Raw genomic sequence first — 21,888 nt, forward strand, 5'->3', positions numbered from 1 at the left:
TGTTGCCGCTTATGATGCTGTGACAATGGTAATGCCATTTGAAATGGTTTTATAGTTTCTTTGATAATGGAAGTTAAGAGATACTATTCTATTGGAATACTATAAATGGTGGAGTGTATCTCAAGTTTTAGTTGAGTTTTGAAAGAAAAATTAAGAGTTTGTTGAGACAACTCCAAATTCTAAACTCTACTTTTGCTTTTTTTTATTAGACTTCTCGAGTTAGATTAGTCAAATATTTTTATAATGATTTTCGAATGTCTCAAAAAATTAATAAATAAGAAAGGTTAGAAGCCATTAGAATTTGTTATTTTAATATTTGTATTATTATTTAGTTATAAATTCAATTCCTATAATATAATTTTTTTAGTCTAATAATCCAACAACATATTTTATTTAATATAGATGCATATTGGATTCAATTTAGTAATTAAAAAAATTAAAAAATATTCTTATAAAATTTCATATATTTATTTTATTTTATTTTTTTAAAAATGGGCTTATAAAAGGTATAAGATATTCATGGCATCATAAGTACTTTAAATTTCAGTAAGAATTTAATTATTTTATATTCTAAAAACATATTTTAGTAGTATAATAATATAAATTTTTTAAGATATTCTTAAATGATAATTATTAACATAAAGTTATCTTATGTAAGCTCAAAAAGAATCAAGCCGATTCGTGATTTAGTTTAAATTCAATTTGTTAACATCTAAATACATTGAACTCATGAGTTTGTGAGATAAACTTAATTCTAAATTTGAGTTCATATATTAAATGAGTCGAGATTAAACTTAGCTAAACTGAGTTCGTTAGCTCGTAAATTGACTCAATTATATATATTACTTATTATTTATATTAATAATATATTATGAATTTTATACTTTTAATTTATAGTAATATTATATAATTTTACATATACATATAATTTTCACATATAATTAAGATAGAGAATATAAATTATAAGAATAATGTTAGTATGATTATGTTATGGTTACTGCATGAATATGGTATTTTAAAAAGTGTTCTTTAAATTAAAATAATATTTTTTTATTGTTAAAGAACACTTTTTAAAAAACGTTCTTTAAAAAAATTACTAAAATATTTAAAAAAAACTTTAATTTTAACAACACTTGTATAATCTGTAACAATAGTATGATAATTATATTAAAATGCACCAAATTATGTGATCAAATAAGTTATCTGTTTAGTTAGTTTTAACAAAAAAAATGAGGCTTTTTATAAAAATTAAAAAAGAAAAAGATATTTTTGACAGTTTAAATTTGACTAAGAATTTATTAATTATTTCATATTCTAAAAGCATATTTTAGTAGTATAATAATATGGAATTTGTAAGATACTTTTAGAAAGTAACTATTTATATAAAATTACTTTCATATAAAAATAATAAATAAAAATTTAGCTAAACATATAAAATTATTTAATAATTTTTAATTATTATTTTCGTAAAAAATTAAATGAAATACATGTTAACAAAAACCTTTCATCAAATAATTTTTAAGATGTCAATGAGTAATAGTTCAAATAGCATAATTTTTCCATACTCAATTAAGAGGTTGTGGGTTCGAGTCTCCTATCTTTGGTAAAAAAAAAATAATAATTATAAAAAATAAAACAACTTTTAAGATGCCACCAAACTCTTGTAAATATACTCCAATTACCCAGATGTGATTATTACTAACAATATTAGGATATTAGTACATAGAAAATCCAAAAGGCTGACTTAAGAGTAATTATAGTATAATTAAATTAAAATGGGTCTAAGTTATCTTTTCTGTGTTAAAGAAGAGGAAGAGGCAAAGAGTGATCTTAAAAGTCTCAAGTCTTAATTCACATTCCAGGGTTATATCCCTCTTATATATATATTCCTGCTATGGTGCCTAAATTTTAGACTAGAATTCAAAGTCACTGCATGCATGCAGATGCAGATAATGGCAAACACAACACAGTTAGATGATGAACAACCTTTTCATTTCCCAATAGCAGACTCCGAAGACGAGGAGCTCCCTGACCCTCCAAGCTTCTTCTCTGAAAACCTTCTCTCTTGTCCTTTGCCTACACACTCATTCTTCCAGAACTTCGTCCTCAACGGTGGCGACATAGAAGAGTATATTCATCCTTACCTCATCGAACCCTCTGATTCCTCTGTTTCTATCTGCTACCCTTCTCTCTCTGTCTCCTCTCATTCTATGCACCAAGTCTTCACACGTGATCTCACTATCTCTTCCTCAAAAGGTTCTCATTCCAGCCATGTTATATCTTCCTTCAGTGATCTCAGTGTCACTCTTGAGTTTCCATCTTCCAATCTCACTTTCTACCTTGTTAGGGGAAGCCCTTATGTTACCGTTTCTCTGTCACAACATGAATCTCTTTCCATTACCTCCATCCATAAAATCTCTTCTTTTTCTTCAAATGCTTCACCAATTAAGTATACTCTTCAGCTTCACAATGGTCAGAAATGGCTTATCTATACTTCTTCACCAACCATATTTAGTTTCAGCCTTGACATGAAACTCACTTTTTCCAATATTTCTTCTGAAGAGGCTCCTGTGATGCTTCGGATTGCAGTTATGCCAGATTCAAGTTCAAAAAGCGAGGTTGTTCTTGACAGGTACAGCTTTTGCTACCCTATTTCTGGAGATGCTTTGTTCAGTAAGCCATATTGTGTTGAATACAAATGGGAGAAGAAAGGGCTTGGTATTTTGTTGATGTTAGCTCACCCTCTCCATCTTCAGCTTCTGTCTAAAGATGAGGGTAATGTCACTGTTCTTGAACATTTTAAGTATAGAAGCATTGATGGGGACCTTATTGGTGTTGTTGGAGATTCATGGTTGTTGGAAGCCGAACATGTTCCTGTAACTTGGCACTCTGCTAGAGGTGTCAATCAAGACTCCTATCATGAAATCAAACAAGCTTTTTGTAGAGATGTTGGTGCTCTTTGTTCTTCAAAAATGGATACTACTACATCTTTCTATTATGGCAAATCGATTGCAAGGGCTGCAAGGCTTGCAATGATAGCTGAGGAAGTTGGTTTTCTTGACTTGATTTCACTTGTTAAGAAATTCTTGAAAGAAACCATTCAGCCATGGTTAGATGGGACTTTCAAAGGGAATGGATTTTTGTATGAAAAGCAATGGGGAGGGCTTATTACTAAACTAGGCTCTGATGATATTGAAGAGAACGTTGAGTTTAGTTTTTACAACTATCGTCGTTCTCTTGTGGGCCGCAGGGACGGACATAGGACATAAGGGGGTATAAGAGTAATAAGTTATTATGTATAATTTATTTTTTTTAAAAAAAATATTTAGTATTTAGTCTAGTATAAATAAAAATTCAGTCTAATTTTAATATTAATAATTTTTAATATTTAAAAAGTAAGTAACAATATTAAAGATATTATTACTAATATTTTTTAATTAAATAAAAAATTTCAAATATCATAAAGTGAATTTTTTTCTTTTTGTAGCAGTCTTTTTTTATTCATTTGATATTAATTTCAACTGCTACAATTAAGAGATTTTTTTCAACTATGAATATTGTGAAAAATAACTTAGAAACAAAATAAAAGATGAATTTTTTGATAATTTTCTTTTAATTATATTGAAAAGAAAATTACTGAAAAATTTTATACAAATTCTATTATCGGTGAATTTTATGATATAAAGAATCGACTATTTCGTTAGTAAAAAGTATATACATATTTCTTTTTACTTTAAAATATATTCGTAATACATCTTATATTATATAATTTTTTTACATAATTTTTAATATTATATGTGTTATTGGCCCCCATAATATCATTTCTGGATCTGTCCCTGTTCTGGGGTACTTTGTTTATGGAATCGCTGTTCTTGCGAAGATCGATCCAAATTGGGGTAAGAAGTATAGGTCAGAAGCATATTCACTCATGGAAGATTTCATGAACTTGGGAGGAAAAGATTCAAAATCTAATTATACACGTTTAAGATATTTTGATCTGTTCATGTTACACTCTTGGGATTCAGGGCTAGAGGATAGGGCTGATGGAAGATATCAATTGAATAGTGGTGAAGCTGTGAATACATATTATTCAGCAGCGTTGATGGGTTTGGCATATAATGATGCAAATTTTGTTGCTATTGGTTCAATTCTGGCAGCATTAGAAATTCATGCTGCTCAAATGTGGTGCCATTTAAAGATGGATGATAATAAATGTAGTGATGAGTTTGCAAAGGAGAATAGGTTAATGGTGATTCTATGGTCTAACAAGAGGTATGCTCCTCCGGCTTGGAAAGAGCATACACTTGCCGCTCATGTTCTTCCATTGCTGTCCATTACTGAGTTCTTGTTTTCTAATGTTGGTTTTGTGAAGGAGGTTGTGGAGTGGACTATGCCTTGTTTGAACAGGGTTGGTGTTGAAGAAAAATGGAAGTGGTTGGTTTATGCAATAGAAAGAATTTATGATAATGAAGATGCATTGAAAAAGATTAAGGAATTGATAAGTTTTGGTGATGAAGAAGGGAACTCATTGAACAATCTATTATGGTGACTGCCCAGCAGAAGAGGCCATGGAGATCATCATCAAGATTCTTGAAATTAAAACGATGTTGGTCCTGTCATTGTTCCTGTGGTTTCAATATCGAAAACTTAGTATTACTATCTTATTATTTCTTGAATTGCACCCTTTAATAGTTTAAGGACTTAGGTTATTCAAATTTAATGATCAAGTAACGCAAATCAGGAGGATATTTTAATTATGCAAGCTTTTTGATCTTTGTCAAAGATTACTTATGAAGTTTGGAATTTGGATTCTGTATGCATGCTATTCATATATATAGGCCCAATTTGAGTAAATAACAAAATCTTATAAGTGATTTTTTTTTTACTTTTAATTTCTGAAAAGATATAGGCCAAGTTTGAGTAAATAACTTATAAATAAGTACTTTTATTAATTTCAGCTTATAAATAAGTTATTTTATATTTGGATTTTTAGTTATAAAAGTACTTATTTTAAAGTTGTATTATTTGGATAAATAACTCAAAAAATAAATTTTTTTATAGAAAAGAATGAATATTAAAATAACGATAATAACAAATATTTTTCAATATTGAAAGTTGATTTTACATAACCTAATCACTAATATTGTGTATGATATGGTAGGTGAAAATAAAAAATAAATATAAAATGTGTAAATGTATATTTTGTTGTTGTTTTTGATTTTTTTTATTCCTATTAAAACTCCATTCTTCTTTATTGAGGTCAAGAACTTGCTATAATTAACTATGAAAATAATAGCAAGTTATAAAATCACATGTGAAAAAAATAAAATTAAAACTAAAATTTCATATTACAGTTAAATACAAATTTAATAATAAAAAATAGAGTGATAAAATGATAAAAAAAATACTTAAAAGGAATATATACATTAGGTTGTTTAGATGCAATATTGTCTGAAAATGAAAATGGTGGTGGAGGATCAATACTTCCATCACATGAATCATTACGTGAAAATGGTGAGGTTTGGAACATTGCGTGAGAATGATGGTGGAAGGCCAGTGCTTCTAACAGATCTTGAGTAAAAATAGTAGTGAATGGTCACAGAGTCAAGAAGGGTCAGTACTTTTTTTGTTTGTTTTGAAATTAAATTTTTTTAAGGAAGTGGTAGAATAACTTATCGAGAAATAGAGAAGTTATATATTTCTACTTCTTCAAAAAGCTGTAAATTAACTTTTTGTGAAGTTAAAAGCTTTTTGTAAAATAGGACAAACACGTAGATTCTCATAATTTAAAAGTAAAAAAAAAAAAAGTAGTTTCTGCTACTTTTCAAACGGGCTCATAGTATTAATGTCTGGTAAAATTTTCAAAATAAAATTACAAATTTTTAAAAAATTATTTTGGTGCTTAAGAAAAAGTTAAAAATAATAACTTTTTTCATAATAAAAAGTTTTTTATCACTTTTCTCTTAAAGTAAGTACTTTTAGAACTAAAAAATCAAATAAAAAATAACTTATTTATAAGCTATTTTTAATATAAATATTTATTATTTAAACTATTTCTTTAAAAGTAACTTAATTAAGTTGTTTACCCATCCAAACTAAAAAATCCTTTCATCAAGCAATTTTTAAGATGCCACCAAACTCTTGTAAATATACTCCGATTACCCAGATGTGATTATTGCAAAATATTTTGGGAATGGATCCTCTATTTTATTAGGGTATTAGTACATAGAAAATCCAAAAGGCTCACTTAAGAGTAATTATAGTAATTAAATTAAAATGGGTCTAAGTTATCTTTTCTGGGTTAAAGAAGAGGAAGAGGCAACGAGTGATCTTAAAAGTGTTAGTTATGTCACATTCCCTCGTTGGTACCTAAATTTCAGACTAGAATTCAAAGTCACTGCATGCATGCAGATGCAGATAATGGCAAACACAACACAGTTAGATGATGAACAACCTTTTCACTTCCCACTTACAAACTCTGAAGTGCTCCCTGACCCTTCAAATTTCTTCTCTGAAAACCTTCTCTCTTCTGCTTTGCCTACAAACTCATTCTTCCAGAACTTCGTCCTCAACGATGGCAACATACAAGAGTACATTCACCCTTACCTCATCAAACCCTCTGATTCCTCTGTTTCTCTCTGCTACCCTTCTCTCTCTGTCTCCTCTCATTCCATGCACCAAGTCTTCACTCCTGATCTCACTATCACTTCCACAACAAGTACTCCTTCCCACCATGTTATATCTTCCTTCAGTGATCTCAGTGTCACTCTGGATTTTCCTTCATCTAATCTCACTTTCTTCCTTGTTAGGGGATGCCCCTATGTTACTGTTTTTTTGTCTCAACATGCATCTTTTTCTATAACCTCCATCCATAAAATATCTTCTTTTTCTTCAAATGCTTCACCAATTAAGTATACCCTTCAGCTTGAAAATGGTCAGAAATGGCTTATCTATACTTCTTCACCAACCATATTTAGCTTCAGCCTTGACATGAAACTCACTTTCTCCAATATTTCTTCTGATGAGTCTCCTCTGATGGTTCGGATAGCAGTTATGCCAGATTCAAGTTCAAAAAGCGAGGTTGTTCTTGACAGGTACAGCTTTTGCTACCCTGTTTCTGGAGAGGCTATCTTCACTAAGCCGTATTGTGTTGAATACAAATGGGAGAAGAAAGGGCTTGGTAATTTGTTGATGTTAGCTCATCCTCTCCATCTTCAACTTCTGTCTAAAGATGAGGGTAATGTGACTGTTCTTAAATATTTTAAGTATAGAAGCATTGATGGGGACCTTATTGGTGTTGTTGGAGATTCATGGTTGTTGGAAGCTGAACATGTTCCTGTAACTTGGCACTCTACTAGAGGTGTCAATCAAGATTCCTATGATGAAATCAAACAAGCTCTTTGTAAAGATGTTGGTGCTCTTTGTTCTTCAAAAATAGGTACTGCTTTATCTTACTATTATGGCAGATCGATTGCAAGGGCAGCAAGGCTTGCAATGATAGCTGAGGAAGTTGGTTTTCTTGACTTGATTTCACTTGTTAAGAAATTCTTGAAAGAAACCATTCAGCCATGGTTAGATGGCACTTTTAAAGGGAATGGATTTTTCTATGAAAAGCAATGGAGAGGGCTTATTACTAAATTCGGTTCTGATGATATTGAAGAGGAATTTGAGCCTGAATTTTACGACAATCGTCATTCTCTTCTGGGGTACTTTGTGTATGGAATCGCAGTTCTTGCTAAGATCGATCCGAATTGGGGTAACAAGTATAGGTCAGAAGCATATTCACTCATGGAAGATTTCATGAACTTGGAAGGAAAAGATTCAAAATCTAAATGTACGCGTTTAAGGTGTTTTGATCTGTTCATGTTACACTCTTGGGATTCAGGGCTAGAGGAGAGTGTTCATGGAAGGGATCAAATGGATAGGGGTGAAGCTGTGAATGCATATTATTCAGCAGCGTTGATGGGTTTGGCATATAATGATGCAAATCTTGTTGCTATTGGTTCAACTCTTGCATCATTGGAAATTCATGCTGCTCAAATGTGGTGCCATTTAAAGATGGATGATAGTAAATGTAGTGATGAGTTTACAAAGGAGAATAGGTTAATGGGCATTCTATGGTCTAACAAGAGGGAAAGTAGAACTTGGTTTGCTCCACTGGCTTGGAAAGAGCTTAGGCTTGTCAATCATGTTCTTCCAATTCTGCCTATTACGGAGTTCTTGTTTTCCAATGTTGGTTTTGTGAAGGAGGTTGTGGAGTGGACTATGCCTTGTTTGAATAGGGATGGTGTCGAAGAAACATGGAAGTGGTTGGTTTATGCAATGGAAGGAATTTATGATAATGAAGCTGCATTGAAGAAGATTAGGGAGTTGACAAGTTTTGATGATGAAGAAGGGAACTCATTGAGCAATCTGTTATGGTGGCTGCACAGCAGAAGAGGCCATAGAGATCATCATCAAGATTCTTGTAATTAAAACAATGTTGGTCCTGTCATTGTTCCTGTGGTTTCAACATCGAAAACTTAGTATTACTATCTTATTATTTCTTGAATTGCACCCTAGTTTATGGACTTAGGTTATTAAAATTTAATGATCAAGTCATGCAAATCAGGAGGATATTTTAATTATGCAAGCCTTTTAATCTTTGTCAAGATTACTTATGATGTTTGGAATTTGGATTCTGTATGCATGCTATTCATAGAGTTAGGTTTTTCTTTCAAAACAGACTAATTATTAAGCATTTCTGAATCTGAACAAATAGATTGAAAACTTGAGAGTTTCCTTTGATTATATTCTTGCTTTGTTTGAATGAAAGTTCAGTAAAGATGCCTAGTGGAGAAAGAGATTCCTATGGTGAATTTATTTTAACACTTTTCAGAAGATGTGGAGGGTCTTAACTCTCAACTCTAAGTGCCTCTACAATAGAGTTATATGGAGCATGGTGTACACATTTAGCTATATTGACCAAGATCTTAGAATAGAGTATATGCAATACATTTTGTTCTATGCTGAGAACTGTTTTAGTGTTTTTCATCACAGAATTCCCCTATTCTGTTTTCCATAAGCCTCTGCTATGAATCCACCATAGCAAATTACTAAATGAGTTCCCTGTTCCCTGTTCCCATCATCAAAACCCTTCAGGCTTCAAATTGTGGAAGAATATTTCTTTCATGCAAATTAGGAGGAAATTTTAGCTATGCAAGCTAAGATTAACTTTGAAGTTTTAAATTTATTGTGTGCTATTCATAGATTTTTTTTTAGTCAGAGTATAATTATTGAGCATTTCTGAAATTGTACAAAGAGATTATTATCTTCTGGGATAAGAACTTGTTTTGTGTAGAAAGTAGGTTTAACAAGGCATCACAAACCTAATAAATCTTACAAATTTAAGGTTATTTCAAGCTCAATTAACATTCAACTAAGATGTAAGAGAATATATTATTGTACTGCAAATGGCTTTTCTCTAACACCAAATTATGCAGCTACTGTATTTTAAGAGCTAAGAGTTATTATTTCAATTTATATCTTTTTATAGTTCCAAAATCAAGACTCAAGCCACTTACCAAATATTTTCATACTCTCTCCTATTTTTCATTTTCGATAAGCATTTTTAATGGAGTTTTTAATGCATATTGATAAAATTATTAAACAATTAATATATCATTCTTGTAAAATTACAAACACATTAATTATAACTTTTCTTTATATTTTTAACAAAATGACAATTATGATTACTATTGAGATTTTTTTTATGACGTACTATTAAGAATTTACATGTTCTATTAATATATAAATTATTAAAATTATTAATTTTGTTTATAAATTCTAATTAATTAATAAATTTAAATTTTATTTATTTTAATTATTTATTTGATATTATAATTTATCTCATAATACTTGTTTTATATGTTATTTTTTTATTTTAAAAATTAACTATATTATAAGTAATATCGAATAACATACCATTTATTCCATCTATAACATACCACTTAATTCTAAATAATTAAAAACAATATCAAATTCAAGTAAAAAGTATATAGATAATTATAAGTCATCATAAATTGTGGCTTAATTTTATCTTAATTTTTATGTTGATTGCTCAGTCAATCTCTAAATTTGTCATTAATAATTTGTTTAGTTATTAAAATTTTTCTAATCATTCCAAAGTTTTTTTTGTCTTGATTATTAAATTGATTGCTAATATTTTATTTAAATATCACTCATTTTTACTTAAAAAATATCTAATCGATCACAAAATTAATGGTATAATAGATTAAAATATATTTTTTACATAACGTATTTGATTTTTCTATTATAAATGCCAATAATATACATTATGATAGACTGATCCTTAATTGAGTGTTTACTCGAAGCAATTATGAGTATCGGCCATTTGAGCCATAGTTCATAATAAAATACTAATAACATGATACAGTAATAAAATTAGTAAAAATATAATAATTTAGATTAGATCTGCTGATAAATTTAATTATTTTTAGTCGACATATAGTTTGAGATGAAATTTGATATGAACTTAAAAGAGCTATTATGGTTTAATCTATCATTTTTAGACATTAAATATTACAGCCAACTATTATATAATTTGTTGTTGAATTGGTTATTCAAACTTATAAATTCGTCACTAGTCTTAATAGAATGTATTTTTGTCTTTTTTAAAAGTAACTAATATAATATTTAAATATTTTAAATTAAAATTAAAATTAAAATTTTGTTTTCTATAACTAGTTGATTTAAATAACCTAATTCTAAAGCTCTTAAATAAACAATGAGGCAAACATGTAAATATTAGTTGAGAGTTGATATTTATAATTAATATGATAATATCTTGGGATCAACGATAGTCTAAACTGAATTAGGTTATATGTATATGTCGTTTACAATTCTATGTAAATCGATTTGATTTACATGTAAATAGCGTAAATCGAATCAATTAAATTTGATTTATATAAAGTTATAAATGAGACATGCATATAATCTAATCCAGTTTAGGATATTGGCGTAATTTTATTTGATTTATATATATTGTACCAGTAGTAAATCGAATAAATCTAATTTGATTTATTACTAGTACATATTATTGACATTTTTTACTTTTAAGTTAATTATTTATTTATTTTTTATTAACTTTAAAACATAAATATCAATAAAAAATACCCATATTTAGATTTAAATAAAATATAAAAAAATCAAAATAAATAAAAATAAAAATTAAACTTTTGTATTTTAGTTTAAATAATTAAAAAAATAAAACAAAAAAGAGAAAGACGCGTATTTTTAATTAATCTTTAAATATATATTTTAAAACTAATTCTCAAAAGTAGTAATTTTTATCATTCTAAATTCAAACATAAATTTTTAATATTTAAAATAAAAAAACAAATTTAATTTTAAAAAAATATTTTTGTATTTTAAAAGTTAACTAATATTACAGGTTATTTTTTTAAAATTAAATCATATTTTTAATTCAAATTAAATAATTTTAATTTTAAATTATATTTTAGTATTTTAAAATTAACTGTAAAAAGATATTTTTATTTTATTAGTTTTTTTATCTTTTATTTTTGTTTTTATTATAATAGTTTGATATCAATTTCAAAATAAAATAGTCCAAAATGAAAATAATAAAACAAAAAAATTCTAATCTAAATAAATTTTAAATAAAAATTTATAAAAATATTTTTTTATTGCTACAGTTTTTAATTTTAACTCACTATAATTTCAAATAAAAAAATTAATTCTAACTTAAAGTAGATTTGAGACAAAAACAACGTAAAATAAATTTTAATGATCTCTCTCTTCTTATTTAAGAACTTTTAAAATTTTAATTGAAAACTTTACACTTTCTCTTTACCATGGAGTTTTAAAACTCCGCACCTAATAGCGTCACATTCTGACACGTGAGTTATCTTACGTGCTAACGTGCACGAATATAATGGTTTAAACGCGAGACTATAACTACCCAAAGGAAGAAAGAAAGAGAGATTGAGAAAAAACGCAAAGTTGAAATACCAGTGTACCACTGAGGCCCAATTTAGTTACTTTTTCAAAAGAACTTAAAGTATAATTATTTTTATTAATAGCGACTTATAAATAAATTATTTTGTATTTAAATTTTTAGTTATAAAATTATTTATTTTAAAGTTGTAGTATTTGGATAAATAATTTAAAAAATAATTTTTTTACTGAAAAGAATGAATATTAAAATAACAAGGATAATAAATACTTTTTAATATTAAATGTTGATTTTACCTAACCTAATCACTAATATTGTGTATGATATGGTAGGTGAAAATAAAAAATAACTATATAATGTGTGTCAATGTATATTTTGTTGTTGTTTTTTTATTTTACTTCTATTAGAACTCCCTTTTTCTTTATTGAAGTCAAGAACCTGCTATAATTAACTATGAAAATAATAGCAAGCTATAAAATCACATGTGAACAAAATAAAATTAAAACTGAAATTTCATATTACAGTTGAATGCAAATTTAATAATAAAAAATAGAGTGATAAAATGATAAAAAATATTCAGAAGGAATATATGCAGTAGGTTGTTCAGATGCAATATTGTCTGAAAATGAAAATGGTGGTAGAGGATCAATACTTCCATCAAATAAATCATTAGGTGAAAATGGTGAGGTTTGGAACATTGCGTGAGAATGATGGTGGAAGGCCAATGCTTCTAGCAGGCCTTGAATGAAAATGGTGGTGAAGGGTCAGTATTTTTTACAGAGTCAAAAAAGAAAATAGATTTTTTTTGTTTTAAAATTAATTTTTTTTAAAAAGTGGTAGAATGATTTATCAAGAAACAGAGAAGTCATATATTTCTAATTTTTTAAAAAATTGTAAATTAACTTTTTGAGAAGTTGAAAGCTTTTTTTAAAATGATGTCAAACACGCATATTATAACTTTTCATAATCTAAAAGTAAAAAAAAAAAAATAGCTTTTACTACTTCTCAAACGGACTCTAATAAAGTAACGGTTAAGCTAAACTGAATTAGTTAAACTTGTAGCTGAGTCAGCAGAGAGTTAATTACAATCTCTCTCAATTAGATTAGTTACAATTAGTTACGCAGCTATTAGTGAAATTCCTTTTTCTCTCTTCTCTCCACTACCATTCTTCTCCTCTGTTCAATTTGGCACCGATACCTTTCAACCAAACACATGGCTGACGGAAATCAAAGAACCACCGTTTATCTTCAAGGGAGCATTGCGGAACTAGAGAAGAAGCTAAACAGCTTGAGACATGAACCGGTGAACCTTAAGGTCATCGGAGAAGCTGAAGAAGCAGAAAGAGAAAAAAGAGAAATTTTCAAGGAACTTTTTGATATTGAGGAAATTATTGAAGAACCATCAGAAAACCGCCACCTGATCCAGAAGGCCTTTTTCTCCAATATTGTACAGTGGACACTGGAATCCAGGTCGATCCTTGGGGGAAGGTCTTCCCGTATTTGCTGAGGTCCATCTCCCGCTGCTGCGAGAATATTAGTTTGGTTCGTAAATTCATAGATCTTAAGTTTCTATCAAGACAACACCAAGAAGAAGAAGGTGCTAATGTCCGATCAATAATTTTCAAATGAACCGTTGAATTATGCGAAGGAATACTCACCGAAATTTTTCTGGAGTTAGAATAAGTGTTTTAATTTTTAATTTTCAGTAGATCAGTGTTTTAATTTTCAGTGTAATTGCTACTGCCTGGGATGTTTAACATTATCAACTTACTGAGGTCTCACTCTGATCTCATGATATTCATATTTCTTTGTTGTTGATCAGTGTTTTAATTTTTAATTTTCAGTAGATCAGTGTTTTAATTTTCAGTGTTTTAATTAGTAAAAATAAATAATGATAGGTGTGATTTGTGTGTTAATTAGTAAGAATAAATGATGATAAGTGTGATCTAATACTTAGAATTCCCAAAATAATCTTCACAAATCACCATCTTTAGTGATATAATACCCTATAAAATAAATACCTTCATTAATGTGATAAAAAAAATTTAGGTCTGGTAAAATACAGGGGTTTGATACATCGCTTATTAAAAAAGTAATAAAAATGGTGTTTTTATTTTTTAATCATTTTGATTTGCCAAATGATGGGAAGAGGTTTATGCATTTTGTCTATCTTCCTAGTTGGCAATAAGACAGTAATGACCAAATCAGTTGCATCATCATCAAAATTACTACCTCTGCTATTATCAAAATCCTTCAAGCTTCTAATCTTCTCCAAAGCACTTTTATTATCATAAACTCCTTCCAATGCATACACAAACCCCTTCCACCCACCTTCAACACCATCTCTATCCAAAGCAGGCATAGTAAACTCTTATTAGAAAATAAGAATTCGGAAACAGGTACTAATGGCAAAAGCTGAATCCCAAGCCTAAACTCTTTCCACACAGGAGGAGCAAACCATAATCCACGGTCTCTCTTATTAGTCCATAGAACCCCAATTAACTTGTTCTCTTTTACAAAGTGTTCTTCATACATATTACTATCTCCTCCTCCATTCACATGCCACCACATTTTAACTGCATGAATTTCCAATGCTGCAAGAGTTGATCTTAATGAAACAAGTTCTGTATCATTATATGCCAAGCCCAACAACTTCTTCAGAGTTGGGATCACATCAATAAAGCCAACTTTTTCAGCCATTAGAGCCAATCTTGTTGCTCTTACAATTACTCTCCATGGCCTCTTTTGCTGTGCAGCCACCATAACAGATTGCTCAATGAGTTTCTTTCATCATAAAAAATTGTCAACTCCCTAATCTTCTTCAATGCACCTTCATTATCATAAATTCCTTCCCAACCACTTCAATTTTTCTAAAACACCATCCCTATTCAAACAAGGCATAGTCCACTCCACAACCTCCTTCACAAAACCAACGTTGGAAAACAAGAACTCAGTAATAGGCAATAATGGAAGAACATAAAAGGCAAGTGTATTCCATTTAACTCTACTTTCCCTGTTGTTAGAATATAGAACCTCCATTAACCTATTCTCCTTTGTAAACTCCTCAAACTTTTCATCATCCCTCTTTAAATAGCCCCACATTTGAGCAGCATGAGTTGAACCAATAGCAACAAGATTTGCATCATTATATGCCAAACCCATCAACGCTGCTGAATAATATGCATTCACAGCTTCACCACTAATCAATTGAAATCTTCCAACATCACTATCCTCTAGCCCTGAATCCCAAGAGTGCAACATGAACAGATCAAAACACCTTAAACGTGTATACTTAGATTTTGAATCTTTTCCTCCCAAGTTCATGAAATCTTCCATGAGTGAATATGCTTCTGACCTATACTTCTTACCCAATTCGGATCAATCTTTGCAAGAACTGCAATTCCATACACAAAGTTACCTAGTTGAACATGATGAATATTGTAAACTCCAAACCCACATTATGCTCCTGAACTATCAGCACCGCTTTTAGTAATAAGCCCTCCCCATTGCTTTTCATACAAAAATCCATTCCCTCTAAAAGTCCCATCTAACCATGGCTGAATGGTTTCTTTCAAGAATTTCTTAACAAGTGAAATCAAGTCAAGAAAACCAACTTCCTCAGCTATCATTGCAAACCTTGCTGCCCTTGCAATCGATCTGCAATAACAGGAAGATGAAGTATTAGCTATTTTTGAAGAACTAAGAGCACCAACATCTCTACAAAGAGCTTGTTTGATTTCATCATAGGAGTCTTGATTGAAACCTCTAATAGAGTGCCAAGTTACGGGAACATGTTCTGCTTCCAACATCCATGAATCCCCAACAACACCAACAACACCAGCTATCATTAATGGGATTCTTATCACAACACCATGAACAAATTCTTAAGATTTATCGGGTTGTGTTTGTCGGTTAATTTTTTTATATATTGAAAAAATTTGGGTGTAATACTTAATCATTGGATTTTATGGTGTTTTTCGAAATTGTGGGAACAGTACAATACGCCTCCCTTGTATTGACAATACGCCCCCTTGTATTGTATATTTTAAGTATTGTCAATACAAGGGAGGCGTATTGTACTGTTCCCACAATTTCGAAAAACACCATAAAATCCAATGATTAAGTATTACACCAAGATTATACCAATATGTAAGAAAAAAAATGTGTTTGTCTTGTTAACTAGTATTTTTATTTCTAATAACATTACGGAATATAAATCTTTTAAAATTATGGTTCACTTTGTTCTGACAGTATAGATTATGCATGGCATAAAAGACTTATAAAGTCAAACTACTTTTACCAAAAAAAGTCATAGGTTGACAAAAATCTCTGACTAAAAAGATTAAGGTATCTATAGATAAAAAATCAAATAATAAGATTTTTAGTTATTATTTTTATATGAAAAAGTCTAATTTTTTATTAATAATTAAATTGAACATTTGGTATGTAAAATTTAAAATAATTTAACATATATACTTTTATATTTAATTAGGTGTTAAGTCTGTTGTACAAATAGAAATAATGAATTTTATACTTGTTATTTAAAAATAATATTTTTTCTCTTTATGTATATAAAAATATAATTAGATATTAGTATAAAAAAATTATACTGATAGTTATAGAACTAACTCAAAATTAATTTTTTTTTAAAACAATTGAATCTTGATTCTAACTTTTAATTATAACATTAGTATTCTCTCCAATTTATATGTAACGAATATTTCAAAGAAGAGAAATAAAAATATAGATTAGAAAGATAAGCGGTGAAAATTTAAAACTAAATAAAAAAATTAAAAATATATGTATATAATAATAATAATTTTTATTTGAATTATATTATTTTCATAATTTTGTTTTCTATAGAACAGAAAGATAGAAAAAATAGAGAATGAGATAAAAGAGAGAAAAAAAATAAAGATGAAGAATGAGAGTAAGAGCGAGAGTTTGTTAATTTTGGAAGAAAAAATTTTATTTTAATTATAAAAAATACCAGATGACATATTTTGATTTGTCAAATCATTAATATAAAATATAAATTATATATAGAATAAAAATGATAGAGAGAAATAGAAAAATGGAGAGAGATAGATGAAAGAATTTAGGAAGAAAATTTATTAATTTTGAAAAAAAATATTTTCTTTCAGTTTTAATAAGAGAGTGTCATGTGACACATTTGATTATTAAATTAGATTGTAATATATGATATATAATATAAGTATATTTTAATTTCAATTTTAATACAATTAAAAAATGGTATGTTGCACATTTTGATTGTCAAATTAGTAATTAGTCATTGATATTGATAATGATATATAAAATAGATAGGGTGGTTGAAGGAACGAGAGAAATAGAAAAAGGAAGAGAGAGGAGGGAAGAACTTTTTAATTTTGGAGGAAAATATTTGATTTCAATTACAATGAGAGAGTAACATGTGACACATTTTGGTTGTAAAATTAGTAAGGAGAAGGAAGAATTCTTTAATTTTGGAGGCAAATATTTAATTTTAATTACAATAAAAGAGTGACATGTGAAAATTGTAAAATTAGTAAGGAGGAGAAGAGAAATCTTTAATTTTGGAGGAAAAGATTTGATTTTAATTGCAATGAGAAGTGACATGTGGCATATTTTGGTTGTAAAATTAGTAAAGAGAGAAGAATTTTTTAATTTTAAAAGAAAAGATTTGATTCTAATTACAATGAAAAAGGGACATGTAACATATTTTAATTGTAAAATTAAATATATAATAGATAAATTTTAATTATTTTATTGTAAAATATTTAACAAATTAGTTATTTTAGTATAAATTATTCTGCTTAAAAGTAAGTGAAATGATTGAACTAAAACTTTTAAAACTTAATTTTGTAAAATAAAAAATATTATTTAAATACTAAAATTAAAATTAATTGCTATGTATTTATGTACAAGGGTTTATTTAGGTAAATTTTTAAAAAAATATTTTTTCTCAATATATACTTTTTAAAAAATCTTTTAAAAAAATAAAAATAAATTTATATTTAAATATTTCATATAAAAAATATTTTATGTATCAGTTATATTTAGATATAATAATATAAAATATATTTTGTTTGTTTTTACGTAAAGAATATCTTTTTAAAAAAATTAAAAAAATATAAATGGTAACTTTTTAATTTTTTTAAAGTTTTTATTTTTATTATTAAAAATTTATTAAATATATTAAAAAAATTTATTAAAAATTTTATTTTTATCAATTTAATAATATTTAAATAAATATTAAATATATATGTAATTTAATTTATTTTTAATTTATATTTTATATTTGAATATATATTATATTTTAGTGATTAATTTTAATGTAAAAATAGTTGTTGTAACCAAACAAAGCAATTATTATAACTTAATATAAGATTTTGTAATTTGTAATATTTTATATTTGTACTCTTTGAAAAAAAAAAAATTTAACCTATCTAATCCATTAAATACTAACTTCTTCAACACGAAAAAGGATTAATTGGTAACGTCCCGTCAAAGAATAAAGGAGTAACTTGTCAGTTGTCACGTTCAATCGTTCATCACTAAACTCTCCCCCATCGCACCCGTAACCATGCACATTAATTATTAATTATCTTCATAATCGTAATTATAATTTAATTAATTAATTAATTAATTAGTATATTTTTGTTCAAAGGGTTTAACACTTTAAAGTTTAAACCTCAGTTTGCATCGTCTCAGACTCTCAGCTATAAAAAGTTAAAAACCAGAGCTTTAACCTCCATACCCATCAAAAACAAAGAATGGATTCAACAAAAGATGAACCTTTCTTGTTCCCAACAACAATGTACGAACGTGATTGCTTTCACCCTTCTAAGTTCTTTTCTGCGAACCTTCTTTCATCTCCATTACCAACTAACTCTTTCTTCCAAAACTTCCTTCTCTGCAATGGCGACAACCCTGAGTACATTCACCCATACCTCATCAAACCCTCAGCTTCCTCTCTTTCTCTCTGCTACCCTTCTCGCTCTGTTCATTCTGATTGCATTTACCAAGACTTCAACCCTGATCTCACTGTCTCTTCCTCAACAAGTTCTGAATCCCACCATGTTATATCTTCCTTCACTGGTCTCAGTGTTACTCTGGATTTTCCTTCTTCCAATCTTAGATTCTTTCTTGTTAGGGGATGCCCTTATGTTACTTTCTCTGTCTCTCATCAAACACCATTATTTTCAATGACCACTGTTCACAAATTCTCATCCTTTACTTCAAATTCTTCACTCACAAAGTATGCCCTCAAGCTTGACAATGGTCAAGCATGGCTTTTGTATGCTTCTTTACCAATCAAGGTTAGTAACAGCTATGAGACTATGATCTCTTTCTCAAAAAAATTTACTTCTCGTGATCATGGGGTTCCTCTGGTAGTGAGGATAGCATTGTTGCCAACTTCAAGTTCAGAACTTGAGGATGTTCTTGACAGGTACAGCTCTTGTTACCCTGTATCTGGTGATGCTTTGTTTACTAAGCCATATTGTGTTGAATATAAGTGGGAGAAGAGAGGGTTTGGTAATGGTGATTTGTTAATGTTAGCACACCCTCTCCATTTTCAACTTTTATCCAAGGATGCGGGTAATGTTACTGTTCTTCAAGATTTTAAGTATAGGAGCATTGATGGGGACCTTGTTGGTGTTGTTGGAGATTCATGGTTGCTGAAAGCAGATCATGTTCCTATGAATTGGTATTCTACTAGAGGTGTCAAAGAAGAATCTTTTGATGAAATCAAATCAGCTCTTTCCAAAGATGTTGCTGCTCTTTGTTCTTCTGAGATAACAACAATTTCAGCTTACTATTATGGGAAATTTATTGCAAGGGCAGCAAGGTTGGCTTTAATAGCCGAGGAGATTGGTTTTCTTGAAGTGATCCCATCCGTGAAGAAGTTCTTGCATGAAACAATTCAGCCATGGTTGGATGGGACTTTTGATGACAATGGATTTCTATATGATGCAAATTGGGGTGGAATTGTTACCAAAGAACGTTCATATCAAGATTTTGACTATCATAAATATGGTTGCCACCATTATCATTTAGGATACTTTCTCTATGGAATTGCAGTTTTTGCAAAGATTGATCCATCATGGGGTATGAAGTATAAGCCTCATGCCTATTCTATTATGGCAGATTTCATGAACTTAGGTGGAGAACATGATTTGAACTCAAAGAATTATACGCGTCTAAGGTGTTTTGATCTATACACATTGCATTCTTGGGGTGGGGAGACTTTCCCTGATCAAGGAAGGGAACAAGACAGCAGCAGTGAAGCAGTAAATGCTTACTATTCGGCGGCATTGATGGGTGTTGTATATGGTGACAACAATCTTTCTGCCATTGGATCAACTCTTGCATCATTGGAAATTCATGCTGCTAAGATGTGGTGGCATGTGAAAGAGGGTGATAATATGTATGAAGAAGATTTTACTACAGAAAATAAGTTAGTTGGTTATCATTCAGTTAACATGAGAAATAGGAAAATGCGGTATTGTTATACTAGTAAGGAGAGTAAGATTGCACTTCATGTTTTACCCTTGTTGCCTATTTCTGAGTGTTTGTTCTCCAATGTTGATTTTGTTAAGGAGCTTGTGGAATGGACACAGTCTGGATATGGAGATGGTCCTGCAGATGGAGATGGAGATGGGTGGAAGGGGTTTGTCTATGCACTTGAAGGAATTTATGACAATCAATTTGCTTTGAAGAAGATTAGAAGCTTGAAGTGTTTTGATTGTGGCAACTCATTGAGTAATCTGTTATGGTGGATTCACAGCAGAGATGATGAGGAGAAATTCAATTGTGGTCATGGGAGCCATGAGAATTGACAATGACATCTGAAAACATTTATTGCATGCTCGCTTCATCAGTCACGTATTTCGTTAAAAATTAAACTAACCCACCAAACACGGATATATGATATCTGTACATAATACACGACACTCTCCTAGATATTTGAGAATCCATCTTCTCAAAAATCACACCTTTTAATTCTTCAAATGATAGTGTTAATGGAATCATAATATCTAATGGATTTTCACACACAAATTTCACTCCTTCAGATGTTTGTAACAAAAATTGGCCATCATAATACACCTTTAATCTCACTCTATCATCCATAATAATAGAAAAGAAGAGAAAGACAGAGACAGACTGTAGAGATTTGGAGAACGGGAGAAGAGAAAGATGAAGTGGGATGTTCAGTTTGGGTTGGGTATATATATATAACTGAAATCGGACTGTCCGACCGCTTCCTTGGTGATTTGATTTTTTTGAAATTAAAATCGGACAGTCTGATTAGTGAACGGCCCGCCAAAAAAATTAGATACCCAGAAATCGTTGGGTTCGATTTAGGTTCCCTGCAAAATTTTTGTCCAAAAGCTTTGAAATCGGTGGGTCCGATTTATTTAGGTCAAAAAAATTTTATCATCCGTGCATGAAATCGGTGAGTCCGATTTCTTTGCACACAACCATCCATTAACCACAAATCGAAAAGTCCAATTTATGTTCCCTCTCACCTGCAAGAAATCGGACCGTCTGATTTCTCTCCGTCACCTAGCTGTCGTCACAACTGTGTAAATCTTTCCTACGTTTCATAATCCAGTGTTACACCAAAGTGTGTGTCATATGCAAAAAAATTAGCTGTTGATATACTCTTTTCGTTTTAAAATAATTTTCCAAAACTAAAGAACATATATACGTTTAAGAAAAATAATAAAAATAATTTTGGAATGTCTGAAAGTATATAGTAGAAATAGTTAATATTAATTGATAGCACCATTATGTTACAGAGAGAGAGGACAAAAATAATGTGTATTATTAACTATACTTGATAAATGATAAAATACATGTATTTAAAGTATTTACAAGATAAAATTTTGAATTTTAAATTCAATTTGAAT

At 29.3% G+C, this 21,888-nt stretch overlaps 4 protein-coding genes across 4 annotated transcripts; 3 read left to right on the forward strand and 1 right to left on the reverse strand.

The window, feature by feature from the left end:
- Positions 1 to 1,952: 1,952 nt before the first annotated feature.
- On the forward strand, positions 1,953 to 4,549 carry LOC112795420 (glucan endo-1,3-beta-D-glucosidase-like). Its single transcript, XM_025837351.1, has 3 exons — positions 1,953 to 3,228; positions 3,538 to 3,547; positions 3,841 to 4,549. The coding sequence occupies exons 1-3, from the start codon at positions 1,953 to 1,955 to the stop codon at positions 4,547 to 4,549; spliced, it is 1,995 nt and encodes a 664-aa protein (XP_025693136.1).
- A 1,871-nt stretch (positions 4,550 to 6,420) lies between these two features.
- Positions 6,421 to 8,475, forward strand: LOC112794502 (glucan endo-1,3-beta-D-glucosidase-like). The gene has a single exon (XM_025836502.3). It carries the CDS (start codon positions 6,421 to 6,423, stop codon positions 8,473 to 8,475), a length of 2,055 nt encoding a protein of 684 aa, XP_025692287.2.
- A 6,337-nt stretch (positions 8,476 to 14,812) lies between these two features.
- Positions 14,813 to 15,822, reverse strand: LOC140184268 (glucan endo-1,3-beta-D-glucosidase-like). Its single transcript, XM_072234596.1, has 3 exons — positions 15,447 to 15,822; positions 15,330 to 15,392; positions 14,813 to 15,213 (listed from the first exon to the last, which is right to left on the reverse strand). The coding sequence occupies exons 1-3, from the start codon at positions 15,820 to 15,822 to the stop codon at positions 14,813 to 14,815; spliced, it is 840 nt and encodes a 279-aa protein (XP_072090697.1).
- A 2,925-nt stretch (positions 15,823 to 18,747) lies between these two features.
- LOC112797997 (glucan endo-1,3-beta-D-glucosidase-like) lies at positions 18,748 to 20,814 on the forward strand. The gene has a single exon (XM_025841133.2). The coding sequence runs from the start codon at positions 18,748 to 18,750 to the stop codon at positions 20,812 to 20,814; it is 2,067 nt and encodes a 688-aa protein (XP_025696918.1).
- Positions 20,815 to 21,888: the final 1,074 nt, after the last annotated feature.

This window comes from Arachis hypogaea, chromosome 4, assembly GCF_003086295.3.
Source record: "Arachis hypogaea cultivar Tifrunner chromosome 4, arahy.Tifrunner.gnm2.J5K5, whole genome shotgun sequence".
NCBI classification, from domain to species: Eukaryota; Viridiplantae; Streptophyta; class Magnoliopsida; order Fabales; family Fabaceae; genus Arachis; species Arachis hypogaea.

Excerpts from the sequence above, each read along its gene's own strand:
- LOC140184268 (XM_072234596.1), bottom strand. The coding sequence starts at position 15,822 with ATGATAGCTGGTGTTGTTGGTGTTGTTGGGGATTCATGGATGTTGGAA. Across the intron at positions 15,393-15,446 it reads TACTAAAAGCGGTGCTGATA|GTAACTTTGTGTATGGAATT; the intron begins GTTCAGGAGCAT and ends ATGTTCAACTAG. Across the intron at positions 15,214-15,329 it reads GAATTGGGTAAGAAGTATAG|GGCTAGAGGATAGTGATGTT; the intron begins GTCAGAAGCATA and ends CTTGGGATTCAG.
- LOC112795420 (XM_025837351.1), top strand. The coding sequence starts at position 1,953 with ATGGCAAACACAACACAGTTAGATGATGAACAACCTTTTCATTTCCCA.
- LOC112794502 (XM_025836502.3), top strand. The coding sequence starts at position 6,421 with ATGGCAAACACAACACAGTTAGATGATGAACAACCTTTTCACTTCCCA.
- LOC112797997 (XM_025841133.2), top strand. The coding sequence starts at position 18,748 with ATGGATTCAACAAAAGATGAACCTTTCTTGTTCCCAACAACAATGTAC.